General features: G+C 35.4%; 3 protein-coding genes across 3 annotated transcripts; 1 reads left to right on the top strand and 2 right to left on the bottom strand.

Moving 5' to 3' along the window:
• Positions 1 to 1,505: 1,505 nt before the first annotated feature.
• On the bottom strand, positions 1,506 to 4,592 carry LOC111459856 (double-stranded RNA-binding protein 2-like). The gene is made up of 3 exons (XM_023102946.1): positions 3,984 to 4,592; positions 2,924 to 3,143; positions 1,506 to 2,561 (listed from the first exon to the last, which is right to left on the bottom strand). Exons 1-3 carry the CDS (start codon positions 4,227 to 4,229, stop codon positions 1,768 to 1,770), a joined length of 1,260 nt encoding a protein of 419 aa, XP_022958714.1. The 5' UTR covers positions 4,230 to 4,592; the 3' UTR covers positions 1,506 to 1,767.
• A 3,002-nt stretch (positions 4,593 to 7,594) lies between these two features.
• LOC111459858 lies at positions 7,595 to 8,310 on the bottom strand. The gene has a single exon (XM_023102948.1). It carries the CDS (start codon positions 8,228 to 8,230, stop codon positions 7,748 to 7,750), a length of 483 nt encoding a protein of 160 aa, XP_022958716.1. The 5' UTR covers positions 8,231 to 8,310; the 3' UTR covers positions 7,595 to 7,747.
• A 4,153-nt stretch (positions 8,311 to 12,463) lies between these two features.
• Positions 12,464 to 13,857, top strand: LOC111459857 (aquaporin PIP2-7-like). The gene is made up of 3 exons (XM_023102947.1): positions 12,464 to 13,123; positions 13,201 to 13,341; positions 13,424 to 13,857. The coding sequence occupies exons 1-3, from the start codon at positions 12,521 to 12,523 to the stop codon at positions 13,535 to 13,537; spliced, it is 858 nt and encodes a 285-aa protein (XP_022958715.1). The 5' UTR covers positions 12,464 to 12,520; the 3' UTR covers positions 13,538 to 13,857.
• The last annotated feature ends 2,488 nt before the right edge of the window (positions 13,858 to 16,345 follow it).

The following is a 16,345-nucleotide window of genomic DNA, read 5'->3' as shown; positions in this document are numbered from 1 at the left end:
GTAGTTGGGGGAATTGTTCTACCATATTAGACCACTCTTATCTTCCTTTCCTTTTTTCCATTGGGTAGTTGGGGAAAGAATAAACGAGTATAAAAAATTTCTTCCTATTAGCTAAACGAGGCTAAGGAAGGAGAATATTCTTTCTCTACACTGTTCTAAACATATCTACCCACACACCCTCAAGAAATGGAGAAAAATTCCTTGTGGGGCATTGGAACGCTACTGCCCCCACCTCGTGGACATCCCTAAGGGCATTGAATTGCAATTCAGAACTGGAGACGTTATGTGCAAGCAACTCCTATTTCCCCTCCTTTTTGTCCCTTTTGATTCTCTTTCAACACAAATTATTTACACACACAAAAGGGAGAAAACAACAAACACACAACAACTAGTTTGGATATTGCCTGGCCTTATTAAAAAAAAAAAAAAAAAAAAAAAAAAACACACACAATTTCTTCAAAAATAATCCAAAGGGTATTGGCAGAGGCAGCCACTAGAAACAAATCCCATCGTTAACACGTAGGTTACCAGAAAGTAAAGTGGGTGTGGTGTTTCATGTTTTCATCCTGGACAATTAGAATGTCTTCAACAATGTTACTAAAAAACAAAAGGTGTTGTTCATGTCAATTCTTTTTCCACCGAATTTGACGTGACACCTGAAATTAGAAATCTCATTTTTCTTGATTCCTGCAATGGATCTATCTATCAGTAATCACTTTATTCTTTCGCTTTTAAATACTGAGATTAAGCTGATGGGTTCAAAGCTTTAGAGGTAAACAATATCACACTATGAACCAAGGATTTCAAGACTGCCCTGTTCATCATCATACAGTTCAACCCATTTGAACGCTCAAGTTTATGAACTTACTTCAGCTTAAACCAAACTTCCCAAAACAAGACAGATCAAAACCACAGAATTCAAGGCACCACAAAATATTGAGGGAGAAAAAAGAAACGATACTAGCATATCCAATCATAGAAAAGTAAAAGAAGTAAACGGTCATAGGCAACTAAAATGTGGTCAATATTTAAGGCTTCTAGTGTTTACAACACTATGATTTGGAGGGTGAAATTATTGTGTTTTTTTCTCGTCAGGATGAGAAATAGACACTCCCTGTCACCCCACTAACCCCTTACTTTCAGACAACTTTCGACCACTTTCTGACTTTTTTTTTTTTAATCTCATTATAGTTTCTCGATCATTACGAGAGTATACGTCTAAGAGCATGCAAATCTTTACCTTATTTCTGACAATCTAATCTTACCATCCATTCTATTTGATTTCATGATTTTGTATCTTCTAATAAGCTTTAAGAATTAAGACCTTTTGTTCTGTGTCTTCCTACCCAATATTAGAGTCAGAAAGATGGAGAAGTGATGCAAAAACATTACAAAATTGTAAGGGAATAGTACCTGTAAGATCTGGAGCTCAACCCACCAATCGTTTTCGACAGTTCTAACACTTGCCTCAGCTTTGTGAGCCTGCAATGCCAAGGGAACTGAGATTTTATGAATAGATGACTTAATTTTTTTTGGTAAATAGCTAAAGGGGAAGGACTTCACAATTAACATTACTGCCACTGGATAAAGCCGATTACAAGGAAATTGTGCCCTCTCGTTTACCTTGGGGCTAACTATTGGTCATATATGGCAAAGGCAAAACTGTCGAGACGGTACATACGACGCTTAAACAGAATATTAATCTAACAACACTAGATGATCTGAGATTGTCACATCTTATGGTATATATCCAACGAAGTTAACAATCTATTGGATTTTGAGTTGTTTCAGATGCTGAACAGTTTTGGTTTCATCCAAACTGGTTGCATTTGGGCTCTGAGTTTCCGGTACTTGATTAGAAGTTGTCGTGAGCAAGACTGGGCCAGATGCAGCTGAATGATCAGCTTTCGAGGTATTGGCAGAACCCTCTACGGTAGTGGTTGACGGATCTTGTTTATGGACAGTGAGGGAATCTCCTTTGTGAAGAGCTGAAAACTCCTTTCTGGACAATGGTGGAGCAGCAGCAAAAACTGGAATAGCTTGTCTAACTGAGACAGGGGGGGCAATTCGAATGTGTTGGGAAGTTCGCACCTGGGGGTGTACATTGGGTGGTTGTGTGAATGGCGGTGCTGCATAAACAGGCACAGCAGTTCTTATTGTCACAGGTGGTACAATTCCTCGACAAGGCATCCTATATTGTCGAATCGGGACATAAGGAACTGCTCCAGGTGCAGGGAACTTTTGAGGATGACTCCCATAGGCTGTAAGAGGATGTGATGGTAATGTAGGGCTGTTGTATTCTGTTGGTGGTAGTCTGCTTCGAGAAATTGGCTTTTTGCAAATGAAAGGTAGAATTTTGGATGTGGTAGCGGGGGGTGGTTGCGGACTAGTTGCCCTTGGACTTTGAAATGAAAGCTTCTTTGGGAATGGCATTGGGACATTTGGGTTAGTCTTGAACATCTTCTCCTTTAAACGATAGTTCAATAACGCCCGAGCTATCATAACCTGCTCTGGCTCGTCACTGCTTTCAACTTCCGATGAACTGGCCGCTTCTTTTGCCACTGGACAGAAAAAACAAACTACATTATCCACATGTTTAACGACAGTTGATATATCAGTGCACATCCATGGCAACGTCTTCTTCCACAAATAATAATCGTGATTCACATAATATCCAAATCCAAGTACAATGGCTTTATTATTGTATCTTTAGAACTCGAGGACATAGATGTGCAATGGGTTGATTGAAAATCTTAAAGACTGCTAAGAAATATTGAATCTGGGGGGATAAGAGGTGTCACAGAAAGTGGCATATGCAACATTAGGGCTAAACCACAGTACATTCACCAAGGTTATGCTAGCTACATGATCTTCTAAGATGGGTTTAAATGATCGGGACGAAAAATCCAGAAACAAAACTCACGTTGTTTTAAAGACGACCAAGCTGCCAAGGCTGCATTCTTCTCTGCCTGTTTCTTGTTCTTGGCAGGTTCCCCAGTGAACGTGATTCCAGCCAACTCTATAGACCCTGTAAAAACAGGCAGATGTCCAAGTCCTGACCGGACTGTTGTATACTGTGGCAATGGAGCCCCAACTCTCTGGGCAATTTCCTGCAAGAGGTTCTTGTAAACCCCTGTCTCGTCCTGCCAATTACCATATATTACTTAATCACTAAGATACAGAGTTGAGCAAGAAGATCGACAATTTGAGTTCATATCTAAATGTACATTACAAAAACAAGCAAAAAAACTCTGTAGAATTGCAATCATACATAAATTGCCACAGCATTCAGCTCAATCAGCCATGTTATTGTCAAAAAAACTAGGAATACAGAGGCTTTCAGGGGCGTGCAAGGGGAAAAGCTACTAGGACAAGTTAAAACTAAACTTAATATCGCCAACCATCCCCATAGAAAATCACGTATGCAACTGGTCCCTTAATGATATTGATAACGACAAAACAATCGCAGATATCAATCAATGTTGAAGGCTTCCGTCAATAAGTTTCCTAAAATGTCCTCTGTTTCTTGAATTTAAAGTCTACGGTGTCGGCTTCGTCAGAAAAAACAACTGGATTTGGAATTTGATGAGCCATTAGAGGAAAAGAGGTGAAAAATGAAAGGTTATTCGTGAATTTTTGCATTCTGAAAGAACCAGATTATCTTAATCGCCGACTCCATCCCGACCGATAGAGGTCGCTAGCCGGAACGTTCAGGCGATCACCTGAAACCGTACTCAAGAATAAGATCGAAACTCCAATTTTGGCATCAGACTTTGAACTGCGATCGTAGGTTTGAAGACTGGCAAGGAAGGGAAACATGGAACTCGCACACAGTAATGCGACCTACTCTAGTTTGCAATAGCTACTAAAATAAAAGACCAAGAAGAACAACAAGAACGAAATCAAACACATCGTGAAACACAATAGTCGCAACAACAACAACGGCGGAAACTAATCGGCACAATGAGTGTAAGAATACGCACCAGGATCCGAGCGGCAAGCGAGTGAGATGGACCGCGATTCGCGAGGGAATTGAGAGCAACCTCGGCCGCGGAGTGTTCAGCCAGCCGGAGAGTAGGACAATGGTTAGGGCTTTCGAAGATCTCGCCGTTAAAGTTAACGGAGGCTTTGAACCTCGGAGCATGATCAGGCCCTTCCCTAACCGACGAATAAGAAGGAAGATTAAAGCAACTCCTCTGCGCCAATTCCTGAAGCTGATTTTTATACATTTCGCCTCCGATTTCAGCCCCCTTCTATCCCCCAATCACCTATAGGAACGGTAGCCGGAGGCGGAAGAGGAAATCGGACCGCCGCAGTGGTCGCCGGAGAGTGAAATCCGACGATGCAAAGGATTTCATCGGCCAGACAAAAATTGGAGCAAAAATTGAAGCAAAAGAAAGTGGGTGATCGATATTTCATCAGAATAAAAAGTTGGGGATTGGGAATTTAATGTTGCTCTGAGTCAACCTTCAGCTGCATGGGATGTGATCTCTTTCAAAGATTTTCTGTTCACTCTTCATAATTAAACTTAAACTTTCAATTTGAATATACTAATCAATGCTTGACTCAGTCTACCATTCTTAATTATCCTGTTTATCATATCAATGACACCCTAATTACTCCATTTATAGTAATTTAGAACCTTAAAAAGAGACATGGATAGAGTTAATTTTAAGTTGAATTAAACCATCAACAAAGTAGTTCTCCACGAGCTATCATTGGTAGGTCGGATAGCTGAAGTTACTCTCTCAAACTAAATCACATGACATCAATCATGATCACGTGTCAGTTAGTAGGCCATGAAAAAAAATGATCATTCGTAGAGACTACTTATGAAAATAACATTTATTTACACCATTGACAGCTATTACAAAAAAAACAAACAAAACCCATACAACAATCGCCACTTCCGAACTAACTTAGATGAATTATGTTTGAAAAGAAGGTGCCCCTCCTACCCATGTATTGTCATTGATAAATATATCAAATCACATTCTTTGAAAAATATATAATTAAAACGCTCATTCACATAGGATGCCCTGTCATTTCACATGTGATTGTCATAAACAAATGAAATGAAAAGAGCGGTGACAAATATAATAATTTGTAGGCTAAGATATATAAGAAGTGAGACATGTCACATCTTATACGACCTTTAAATCATAGCTTAATTGGTTAATATTCTTTATTTTAGGTCAAACTCCGCCTAAATTTATTGAATAAATTAGTTTCTTTTTAAATATTAGGAAGGGAAATTGAGTGGGAGACAGCAGAAAAGGAAGAGGCCTGAAAAAAAATAAAAGGTGATGGAAATCGTATAATTATTGGAGGGCCCTTATAAATTATTATATATCCCAATAATTAATAAAAGTTGATGAATTAAAAAATAAATAAATACATTATATAGTGTATTGGGCCTGTTGTTGCGTAAGGGAAATAATTGTAGCCCAAAAAGTAGCCATTTGGGCCAGTGGGTGACGGGCTTAACCTTAAAAATATTGGGCTTGTCGGCCCACTAAGTATTTGATGGATTTTCTCGCAATAAAAATAAATTATTGGAAGAAAAAATAATTGAAAAATTGTGACATATAATTGAAATAGATGTATTATTTTGTCTGTTGGTGCATTAATAAAATCCAAAATCACCATTTTGTTTATTGCAGTCCCTATTAATGCCCTTTAGGTAGGCCAAAGGGCCATTTCTTTATACACTTTTCGTCTCAATAAGATAAAATTTACCCGAACATTTGCCCTTTAGTTATTGATATAAACGACGTACCTTGTTTTCTTTTTTCAGATCAACTACCGTGTAGTGTTGAGCTGCTCTCGCTTGAGTGACGAGAACAGAGTTTAACGTAAAACTAATAAAATTTTTACATACGAGAGTGCGTTGAGTATAATACGACACACAGATGTTTTGACTTTCGAGTGTAGATATTCTGGAATCACGTGCATTTAGAGGCCACTTGCCATAACGAAGAATGGAAGGAAAAAAAAACAAGAATAAAAGGGGTTTTATGGTACAAGTCAATTTCAGTTAAAAAGTTTAAAGCATGGCCACGTGTAGCAATAATGTTTCAGCTGCACCATATCTCGGTGAACTCGATGGTGACGCTAATCGACACTGAGTGCGTTAAGAACCATGAAAACGACGCCCCATATTGAATAAAACGCAAGGTTGTCGATAGTGTCGTGGATGACAAAGTTTATAAGACAATTGTTGCTCTCAATTTGTGGCCCCCACCAATAACCATAAGAACAAATCCTACGCTCCATACTTACCCATACATTGCTTTCAGGCAAAGGTTAATTCTTGATTTTGAGATCTACTTCGAATATAATATTTGCATTTAATTATTACCTTTTCTTATTATAATTTTTTTAAAAATTTTTATAATAAAGGTGAAAGATTATAACATTTATTTTAAGAAATATGTATTTTAACTATTTTTAATTATATCTATTAATTTTCTAAAATTTTAAAATTTAAAATAATATCAAGTAGTTTAATGGGTTATTGAACTATTGCACATTATTTTTAACAAAAATAAAAAATTTATTATTGAGAAAACTAAGATAATATTAAAATTATTACGCTAGGTTCTCCTTAATTTTTAATTTAATTTAAAATGATGTATTAATAAACCATAGGGCACCCAATCATGTTTAATTACATAAGACAATTAAGTTTAGAGCATGGATGGGAGGAGTAATTCAGCTAAAGCCACGTCAGTTATGAAATGGTTGATTTTAGGGGCATGATGTTACTAAAGAAAATAATAATAATAATAATAAAATCACATCAAGTTTACATTATTGGTCACTTGTTGCCAGACTGATAATTGGGGGTGCCTTTCAAGGTGTATAATTTAGTCTATATATAAATATATCCTTTCATTAATTTGTCTATTATTTTAAAAGTGTTCATGATGTTTCACATTTCATACTCCATTTAAATTTAGGTTAAATTAATAAAAATATAATTCATCTTTGCGTCTTCTCTTAAAAATACTCTTAAATATTAAAATATCTAAAAAATATTCTTAATATTTAAAAATTTAAAGGAACCGATTAACACTTTATTTTATATAAATTTAAACTTCGAAACCGGTTTAAAATATACTTACTTTTAATTAAAATATTAAATTAAACTAAAATTTTAAATGTACATAATTTCATTATTAAAAACCTAATAAATCAATAATTTTTTAAAAAAAAGAATACCTGCCCACCCACCCAATAACCTATCATAAAATAAATTATATATATATATATACATATAAAATAGAAAAATCAATCATTTACCAATGGCCCCACATTTATTTATTATTTTTATTTTGTATAACGTACCACCAAGCCTCCCTCCATTAGGCCATGGATTTATGGAAATAAGTAATAGAAAATGATTATGGATTTATAAGCAAGGAATAGATCTTTATTGGTATGAGGTATTTTTGGACGCACACAACAAAGTCACGAAGGGCGTATGCTTAAAGTGAATAATATAATTCTATTGTGGAGATTTGTGATTACTAACGTACACCACCTTTGAGCTATGGCCGGAGATCAGAAAGTTATAGGGAGTTCCTCTCAGACGTAAGAACCAGCAGCAAAATCAATAACAATAATAAGAAGAAGAAATAATTATATTTTACAGCCATTAATGGAGCTTCTATTTTCCAGAAACTTACCAGTAACGCCCATACAACAATTATTTACACTACAAGTCCTTTCTAATAATCATATTTCAATCCTCGAACCCAATTTTTTCCCATATTGCATTTCTCACCCTACTCATATCTCTCCCTTTCAACGTCCTTCCAATTCCTTCGTGCACCGAAAACGACGCCGTCCTAGTCCTCGCCGTTTGCCTCGCCAAAAACTCATGAGGCGGCACTCTCATTTCCTCCCAATCCTCCTCGTCGTATTCAACACTCCGCTTCTCTCTGTACTCCTCCTTTAGAATCTTCGACCAGTCCGGGATATTCACCGGCAGCGACGAAGCACCGCCGCGTAACTCCACTGGATTCGACGACGGCTTTTTCGAGATTCGCTTCGCCGGGATCGGAGATCGCCGGATCTCCGGCGATATCAAACTACCGGAGTTGTAGATGTCCGATTCGTTGAGTTCGAACGGTAAGTCGGAAGTGAAGGAGTGGTGGTGGCCGGAGATGTCGCCGGAGAGGAAACGGTAGTTGGAGCGGCCGTAACAGCTTTTTCCGGTTGCCATGAGATGAGAAAGGAAATTTGTGAATTAGGTTGGAATCTGAAACTAACTTTTTCTCTGATCGGAGCGGAAAATCGTTGGAGTTTGGATTGATTTGGTTGAGTTCTTTTTATAAAGCTTGTTGGGGTTTCTTTCCATCTTATGTTTTACTGATAATGGATAAGGTTTTATTCTTTTCACTGTGCAGTTAAAAACCCTAAATTTACCAAAAACACCCTGTAATTTTAAGAAATGACACGTCGGATAATTCCATTTCCCACTAAAATGCAGGGTTTTCATTGGAAGGAGGAATGATCGTATGCATCGCGCCTCATAATAATCGGAATGAACCGACATGTCAGTGAATGGGGTCGATGAGTGCCACGTTTGGGAAGAGGAAGAAGCTTAGCCGTTGGGTCACGCAACTGGGGAGGGGTATTTTGGGAAGCGGAAAATGGCCGCTGTCAGTTTTTGTCGCGACGTGAGAAGGGTAATTAATCGAAGACTTGGGGTTTGGACAAAGAAAAGAAAAAAGGACGCGTGGCGAGATTCTATTGCAGGCAGTGGGACAAATGGGATTGCACGTGAAGTAGGCCCCACGCTTGCCAGCTGGCCTTGCATTTCCCTGCTGTCCTCTCACAAGCGACACCTCAAAATCTCCTTCCATTTTCTCGCGATATCTTCTTAATCTTCTTAATATTTAAGTTTTTTTTTTCCGTAGAAAAATGGTAAAAAAAACAAGCAAATTCTAGAAAAATACAAAAATAGTTATCATTGATATTTTGGCTCAAATATTATGATAACTTATGACAAATATCATAAAAAGTAAATAAATATCTATTCTTATTACATAATAATTTAATATATTATAGTTTATAAACACGGAAATCATATACTATATATCTGTTACAAATTAAAGTTCATGCATTCACTTTCGATTTTCTAAACGTTTAATCCTTTTAACTTAAATTGTGAAAACCCACGTGGATTTAAAGAAATTGTTTAAAATTTAATAATAAAAAAAACTAATTGTTTATAAAATGGGTCGAAGAAATCCTATTATAAACGTAATTGCAGTGTGATTACGTAAAAATTGAAAATATAACAAAGAAATGTAAATTTGATTCGTGCGTTATTATCATTATTACCATTTTACCCTTATCAATGTGTCGACACGTATATAAGTAGTAAAATATAGGGAAAGATATTAATAAAAAAATATCTAAATTGATAGAAGTAATGAAGAGAGAAAGGTAAGAGAAAAAGGGGAATGAGTGTTTATTTGGCTATTGAGGAGGTAGGAGGGGCAAAGTGGGGTTTGGAAAATGAAAGCGGACGGTGAGTTTTGTTGGCAACTGATCGGAATTGGAGGAGTGGGCCTAACCCTAAAACTAACCTCCCTTCCTTTTCATCATTTCCCTTTCAAACGCTAACTTTTTATTGTTCTATTGGGCTTGGGCCTTTGCAGCCATCTACATAATGGGCTCTCGGTTTTACGGGCTTCCTTCCTCGAGGCCTTATTGAAATGGATAAGCCCAATAGCTAGGGCCTCGAATCACTGATCTCTCCATGGCCTTTGGTTTTCAATGCGAATAGGAAAGGAAAGCACATTCTCGCCTACTCTGTTTCCCGAGGTCCTTGCTAACGTCTTCGGACTCCCTAATATTTGCCGTTATTAGGAATAATGACTCTCCGCAATGGTATGATATTGTTCACTTTGAGCATAAGCTCTCCTGTCTTTGCTTTGGACTTTTCCAAAAGACCTAATACCAAGGTCAACTTATCCATTTTAATTGAGATTCTCCTGTCGTGCAGGTTAAATAGATTATTTACCAAATAAATTTTTATCGAACAATTATTCTCGCGTTCATGCTCATTTTTATTTTTTTATTTTCATTAAAAAAAAAATTGAACTATGATGACATTTTTATACTATCACTCTGAGCAAATACAATGATATTCTTAGAAATTATAATTATAGAAAATATTTAAAACAAGTGTTGGAAAATTAGTCAACCGACCATGTCTATCACTTCCAACCTCGTCCATTTACCCCCACAATAATGTTCGTCTTCAAAACGGATTTTGTAACTGCCACGTGTCACTCTGCCATCCACAACTTTATTCCCTTGAATGAAGCCAAAGCCACAGACATATATATATATATATATATATAAATAACTGTCGAAAATATTGATTTAAATTGTGGATAAGAATGATTTAATATGTGGAATTTCTGGAGTGGGCGGCAGACATGGTCCATTTTCTGAATTAAACAATTTCAATGTCAATTTATTTAAATCCATAGTCGGTTTGTATGATTTAATTTCCCCATATTTCAATTTTTTTTTTTAATTTTATCTTATTTAAATAATTTTCTATGAGTTGGTTGGAAAGTTTGCTTCAAAATTAGAAAAATAATGCGTTTATATGATTGGTCTATTTAAATTCTCTTACGAACACAAATTTTTTTTAAATAAAAAATTTAAATTGACTTTTTAAAATATTATACATTCGATTATAATTTCGTTGTCGAAGGTTACAAGTTAGGCCTATTTAATCTATTTACATTCATTAATTTATACGCATTTTTTTTATCAATAAAATTAAAGTTTTAACTTTCCCATCACATTTTAAATATATATCGTATTTTTTTTTAAAACCTTATATTTATTTTGTGAATTGGACTTAAAAGAAACATTTTTAAAACTAAAATAAATAAATAAGATATTGTTTTATATGTTGTAGGTTTTAAATTCGCTTTCTACGTTATAATATATAAAATATATTATATATAAATTATGTAGATTGTGAGGAGCAGTGGCGTATTATTTTTATTTAAAACAACTAAGACCTCTAATTTTTTTTTGCTTAAAATTCAAAACGTGGATATTTAATTTACGAAAATATTGCCTAGATTTTCATTTATTTATAATATTTTCATTATCGTTAACATGGAAAAAAATATTAAATAAAAGATTAGGATGGTTAGTCTAAATGATTGGCGATTAAAAAAATAAGAATTAAGTAAATAAATAATATGGAAATTCGGTGGAAATCCAGGTAAGCTTCTCTGGCTTGGCTGATCATCCCCCAACAATAATTTACGACATATATTATTTATATATTTCTTCGTCATTTCTTTTCCCAATTTAAACTATAAAGTTAAATTAAGTTATATATATATTTTTTTAATTTGGGTTGGGTTCAACATATTTAACTTCTAAATATTTGAAATTTAAACTTAATGATTTTAATTAGAAATAATTTTTTAATATTTTTAAGAAAAAACAACCCACGTTAAAACTTAGAAGGTACCGAGCACGTGAAGTATGTTTTTTTTTTTTAATTTTAATTTTACTGTTATATTTATGAAAGATTAGAAAACTTACCGACCAAGCTAAACAATAAATGTAAGTCAGTTTCAACTGAATATAAGGTAACGTAAAGTAACGTAAGTAAATAAATAAAATTATATATGCACTTAAATTGACGTATGATATGTACCTTTAATTTGTAATATATGATTAGTTATTTGAAGTTAAATTATAAATTGAATTAATTAATTTTATTTTTTAAACTTTTGATCCCTACATTAATACTTGTTTTGGTTAATATAAATTAGTTACAGAATAGAAAAAAAAAATGAAAATGAAGACTAAAATAGTTATGTTTAAAAAAAGCACAACCACTAAAATAGGCGTTTAAAAGAAAACAACTAAAGTATGAAAAATAATATTTAAACTTAATAATTTATATATAATTTAAGAAAAAGAACCAAAATAACGTATTTAAAAAGCAGAGAGGTTTTGTTTGTACTTTGTAGGTTTGTCTTGAAGGGGATGGGTGTGAATTTACCAATTTACCCCAAGTGATTAGGATCTGCGTAAAACAGTCATGATCCGTTGGATTGTTTTGTAAGATAGCTAAATAGCCGTTAAATTGTGAGAGACTTCATTGAATGGTAAAATAAATAAAAAATAAAAGAAAAAAGAACCATTTCCTTATCTTCCTCGAATAAAGACAAAACAATATGTCAATCAAGAGGCGGTAGAAGCGGGAGTGGGCCCCACTTGCAAGCGAAATCAAGCTCATTGGACGGTCCACCTCTAATTTCATTTATCATTAATTAAACTCAATCTCAAATGCATTAAATTTTAATTAACACTCAAATAATACTCCATCTCTCTCTAATCATCTCCTTCTCTCTCCTTCTAGTATTTTCTTCCCCGCTCCATAAATACCCTCCCCCCCCCTTCCTCCTTCTCTTCACTGACATTCCCTCCGCCGCTTTAACCAGCAGAAACCCAAATTATGGGCAAGGACGTTGAGGCAGCCGAGCAAGGCCAATTCCAAGCCAAGGACTACCAAGACCCACCTCCGGCTCCTTTCATCGACCCAGACGAGCTCACCAAATGGTCCCTTTACAGAGCCGCCATCGCCGAGTTCATCGCCACTCTCCTCTTCCTCTACGTCACCGTTTTGACTGTCATCGGCTACTCCCACCAAAGTGACTCTAATGTCTCCAAAGACCCCTGTAACGGCGTCGGAATCCTCGGCATCGCCTGGGCCTTCGGCGGCATGATCTTTATCCTCGTCTACTGCACCGCCGGTATCTCCGGTGGCCACATAAACCCAGCAGTGACCTTTGGGCTGTTCTTGGCAAGGAAGGTGTCGTTGGTTAGGGCGGTGTTGTACATGGTAGCTCAGTGTGCGGGTGCTATCTGTGGCTGTGGGTTGGTTAAGGCTTTCCAGTCGGCGTACTACGTGAGGTATAATGGCGGCGCCAACATGCTCAGTGATGGGTACAACAAAGGCACTGGCTTGGGAGCTGAAATCATCGGTACCTTTGTTCTTGTCTACACCGTCTTCTCCGCCACGGATCCCAAAAGAAGCGCCAGAGATTCCCATGTTCCGGTAAGTCCCCAACCCAAATCGTTAAATTACTCTGTTTTCTCTGCATCAGTTAACCAACTCTGTTTCTTTGAACAAAGGTTTTGGCGCCACTCCCAATTGGATTTGCAGTGTTCATGGTTCACTTAGCCACAATCCCCATCACCGGAACTGGAATTAACCCTGCAAGAAGCTTCGGAGCTGCTGTCATCTTCAACCACGAAAAAGCCTGGGATGATCAAGTAATTAACTAAATTACATTCCTTTTGGCTTGTTTTGGAGTATTAACTAATGGGTTTTTGTTCGAATTGTTGTTTTGAGCAGTGGATTTTCTGGGTTGGTCCATTCATTGGAGCTGCAATTGCTGCAATTTACCACCAGTATGTACTCAGAGCTGGCGCCATTAAAGCTCTTGGATCCTTCAGGAGCAACGCTTAAGAAAGCTTTTTTCCTCCAAAAAAAAAAAAAAACATCAAATTGGTTCATGATTGTGTCTTATTTTGTTATGTCCTGTTTTTTTTACGAATAGAGTTGGTTTTAATGGTGAAATTAGAACACTCCATTGTTGCTTGCTCTGTTTCTTCACCAGTCTCCTCCGCCGCCGCCGTGAAATTGAGCTGAACAAAAACATCAATCATTGGCCCTGGAAATTGTACATATTTTTCATGTCTGTTGTCGCCGTAATTTTCTCGTGTTTCATCCTTATCCCTTTCCCCTTCTTTGTTTTATTAATAAAAGAATCTCCTTTATGTTCTTAATTTCCCTATTTAATGGTAAAATTATTGTTAATTATGAGCTGAGCTGAGGGTTTAGTACAGCACATGGATTAGAATGTCTGGGAATTTGTGGTGGAGATACTACCTTGAAACTCTCAAAAGGCTTCATATTCTCCCACTGGAAACCTTATCCACCAGAGTGGCAAGCTACAAGAAGAAAGAAAAAAAAAAAAAAAAACCCCAAAATTAAATATAACAAAAAAAGTTAGGTCACTAATTATATATAAAATATCGTATCTTATCTTGTATTAAATTATTTCAGTAGGTAAAGTCTAGCTGTTACGTTACACAATTTAATTATTTACATTAGGGTTTTGAAATAATGTATGGTCTTCAAGAATATTCTTTTTGGGAATGCACCATTATTTGATGGTAGAGCCAAGATTGCGACAACTAATCTTCGGTCATGAGTGGTTGAGTTTGTTTTAGCTTGTTGTTATAGCACTCTCGATGTCCCTAACTTTGTTTCAGGATTCCTTGAAGATATTGATGATGATTAGATTTATTTATTATTAATAATTGTCTTTCTTGTATGTTCTCGGGTATTCTCGCAACATCATTATTACTTCTAAAGAGCTGTTTGTTTTTGTAGCCACTATGGATCATACTCATTTTTATGAAATCATTACCATAATGACAAAAAAAAAAAAGAAAAACTAACACGTGTCAAAAAAAGAACATATAAATAGAGGGACTTGTTGGGAATTCTACCATATTCCACGTAGCTACTTGTTTCTGTTCTCGGAGGTCCCACCCAAAGGTTCAGGTCTCACTAATAAAGTTCACATTCTACCTTATAATTTTAGCCCGACGTCACTTTGAACTAAATATTAAATTAAAAATTAGAGCGTTTTATACGTATTTCGTCTCTCAAATCACTAATTTTAAGCAAAGTTTAACGATTAAGATATCGGAACGTTAATCGTGTTGATATTTTTGTTATAGTATATATAAAATATATAGCACATAAAAGACCAATGCCACAACTTTAGAGCGGTGGAGGTTTCAAGATGGCCTAAACATTCACGTGGAGGGGACGCTGCTAGGTCACTCCTCCATTGTCCTGTGGGGTCCACTCTTTCAGCCAGCTCACCACCAAACCCCTCTGCTTGCTTAAGCTTTTTATTAAGCCTAAAATAAAATTTTAATAAATATCTAAAATTTTAAAATTTAATAGATTGAAAATTGAATTTTGTGTATATAGGACGGCAAATTTTAAATATTTAAAGAAATATTGAATACAATAATAATGTATTGTATATTTAATGCTTTATTAAACAATAAAGTTAAAAAAAATATTAATTATGTCTAAAATATTGATTTTATACATTAAATATAGAATTAAAAGACAAAATTATAAAGTTTTTGAAATTGATCAAGTCAGAATGTACACATTGTAACATTCACTGGATCGGTTGCGTCTTTTGTATATTAGGCCCACGTGGGCTGACCACTCTGGACAAAATGGACCGCCTCAGAACAAAGCCCAAACATCCAACGCAACAATTTTCCTTATAGAAAATTTCGAAATCCAATCCTTAAAAGAAGAAAAAAATTAAAATAAAAAATAAATTATAGTATTTAATGGTAAAAGTAAAATAAAACAAAACAAAATAATGACATGGTCGGGGATGACTAGACATTTGTTGTCCCAATATATAATTAAATCTAAAAAGATCCATATTTGGTTTAGTCTATTAAAACCTTTACTTAAAATTGAACTTGATACTTATTGAAAAAGTTTCAAAATTCTAAATTTGGCAAAATTACACTTCATAATCCGTGCTTATTCCAAAAAAAAGTTGAACATTCACGACTCATTCTTAAATCAAAACCAATGATCATCTAAGTAGATCTTAAACCGTAGCTTAAAACGTACTATCTCAAGTCATTATATAGAGAAGGAGGTTGAAAAATGGTTGTCAAAAGCCAAAACTCGTGTCACCCTAGATGATTTATTGCCTTCGTTGCTCGTGGCTAAGATAGAGAAGAGACGTTGCTGATCGACCAAACTAAGTATTCTCGTGGATAAGCACAGTGATCATCCAAGTAGATCTTACACCGTCGCTTGAAATGTACTATCTCAAGCCATTTATATAGAGAAGCAGGTTGAAAAATGGTTGTCAAAATCCAAAACTCGTGTTACCATAGATGATTTATTGCCTTCGTTGCTCGTGGCTAAGATAGAGAAGAGACATTGCTAATCAACCAAACCAAAAATTCTTGTGGATAAGTACATTTGGTTATTAGTTAAAAAGAAGCATATCTGAACTGTGAAGAAGAGGGAGAAATAGCCCAAAAAAAAAAAAATTCATAGGTATCACTATGAGTTCAAGACTGTCATCTAACTAAGCCTAGTCGTTGACCAAGCTAGCTACCTTGCCCGATTTTTAGAGGAAAAGTTAATATGCTCAAGAGGCAAGACTGGGATCACCCAAACCTAAAAAAAAAAAAAAAAAAAAAAAAAACT

Source organism: Cucurbita moschata, unplaced genomic scaffold (genome assembly GCF_002738365.1).
Source record: "Cucurbita moschata cultivar Rifu unplaced genomic scaffold, Cmos_1.0 Cmo_Scf00022, whole genome shotgun sequence".
Classification (NCBI taxonomy): Eukaryota; Viridiplantae; Streptophyta; class Magnoliopsida; order Cucurbitales; family Cucurbitaceae; genus Cucurbita; species Cucurbita moschata.
Note: the sequence above shows the minus strand (reverse complement) of the source record. Positions and strands in the feature narration are given on the sequence as shown.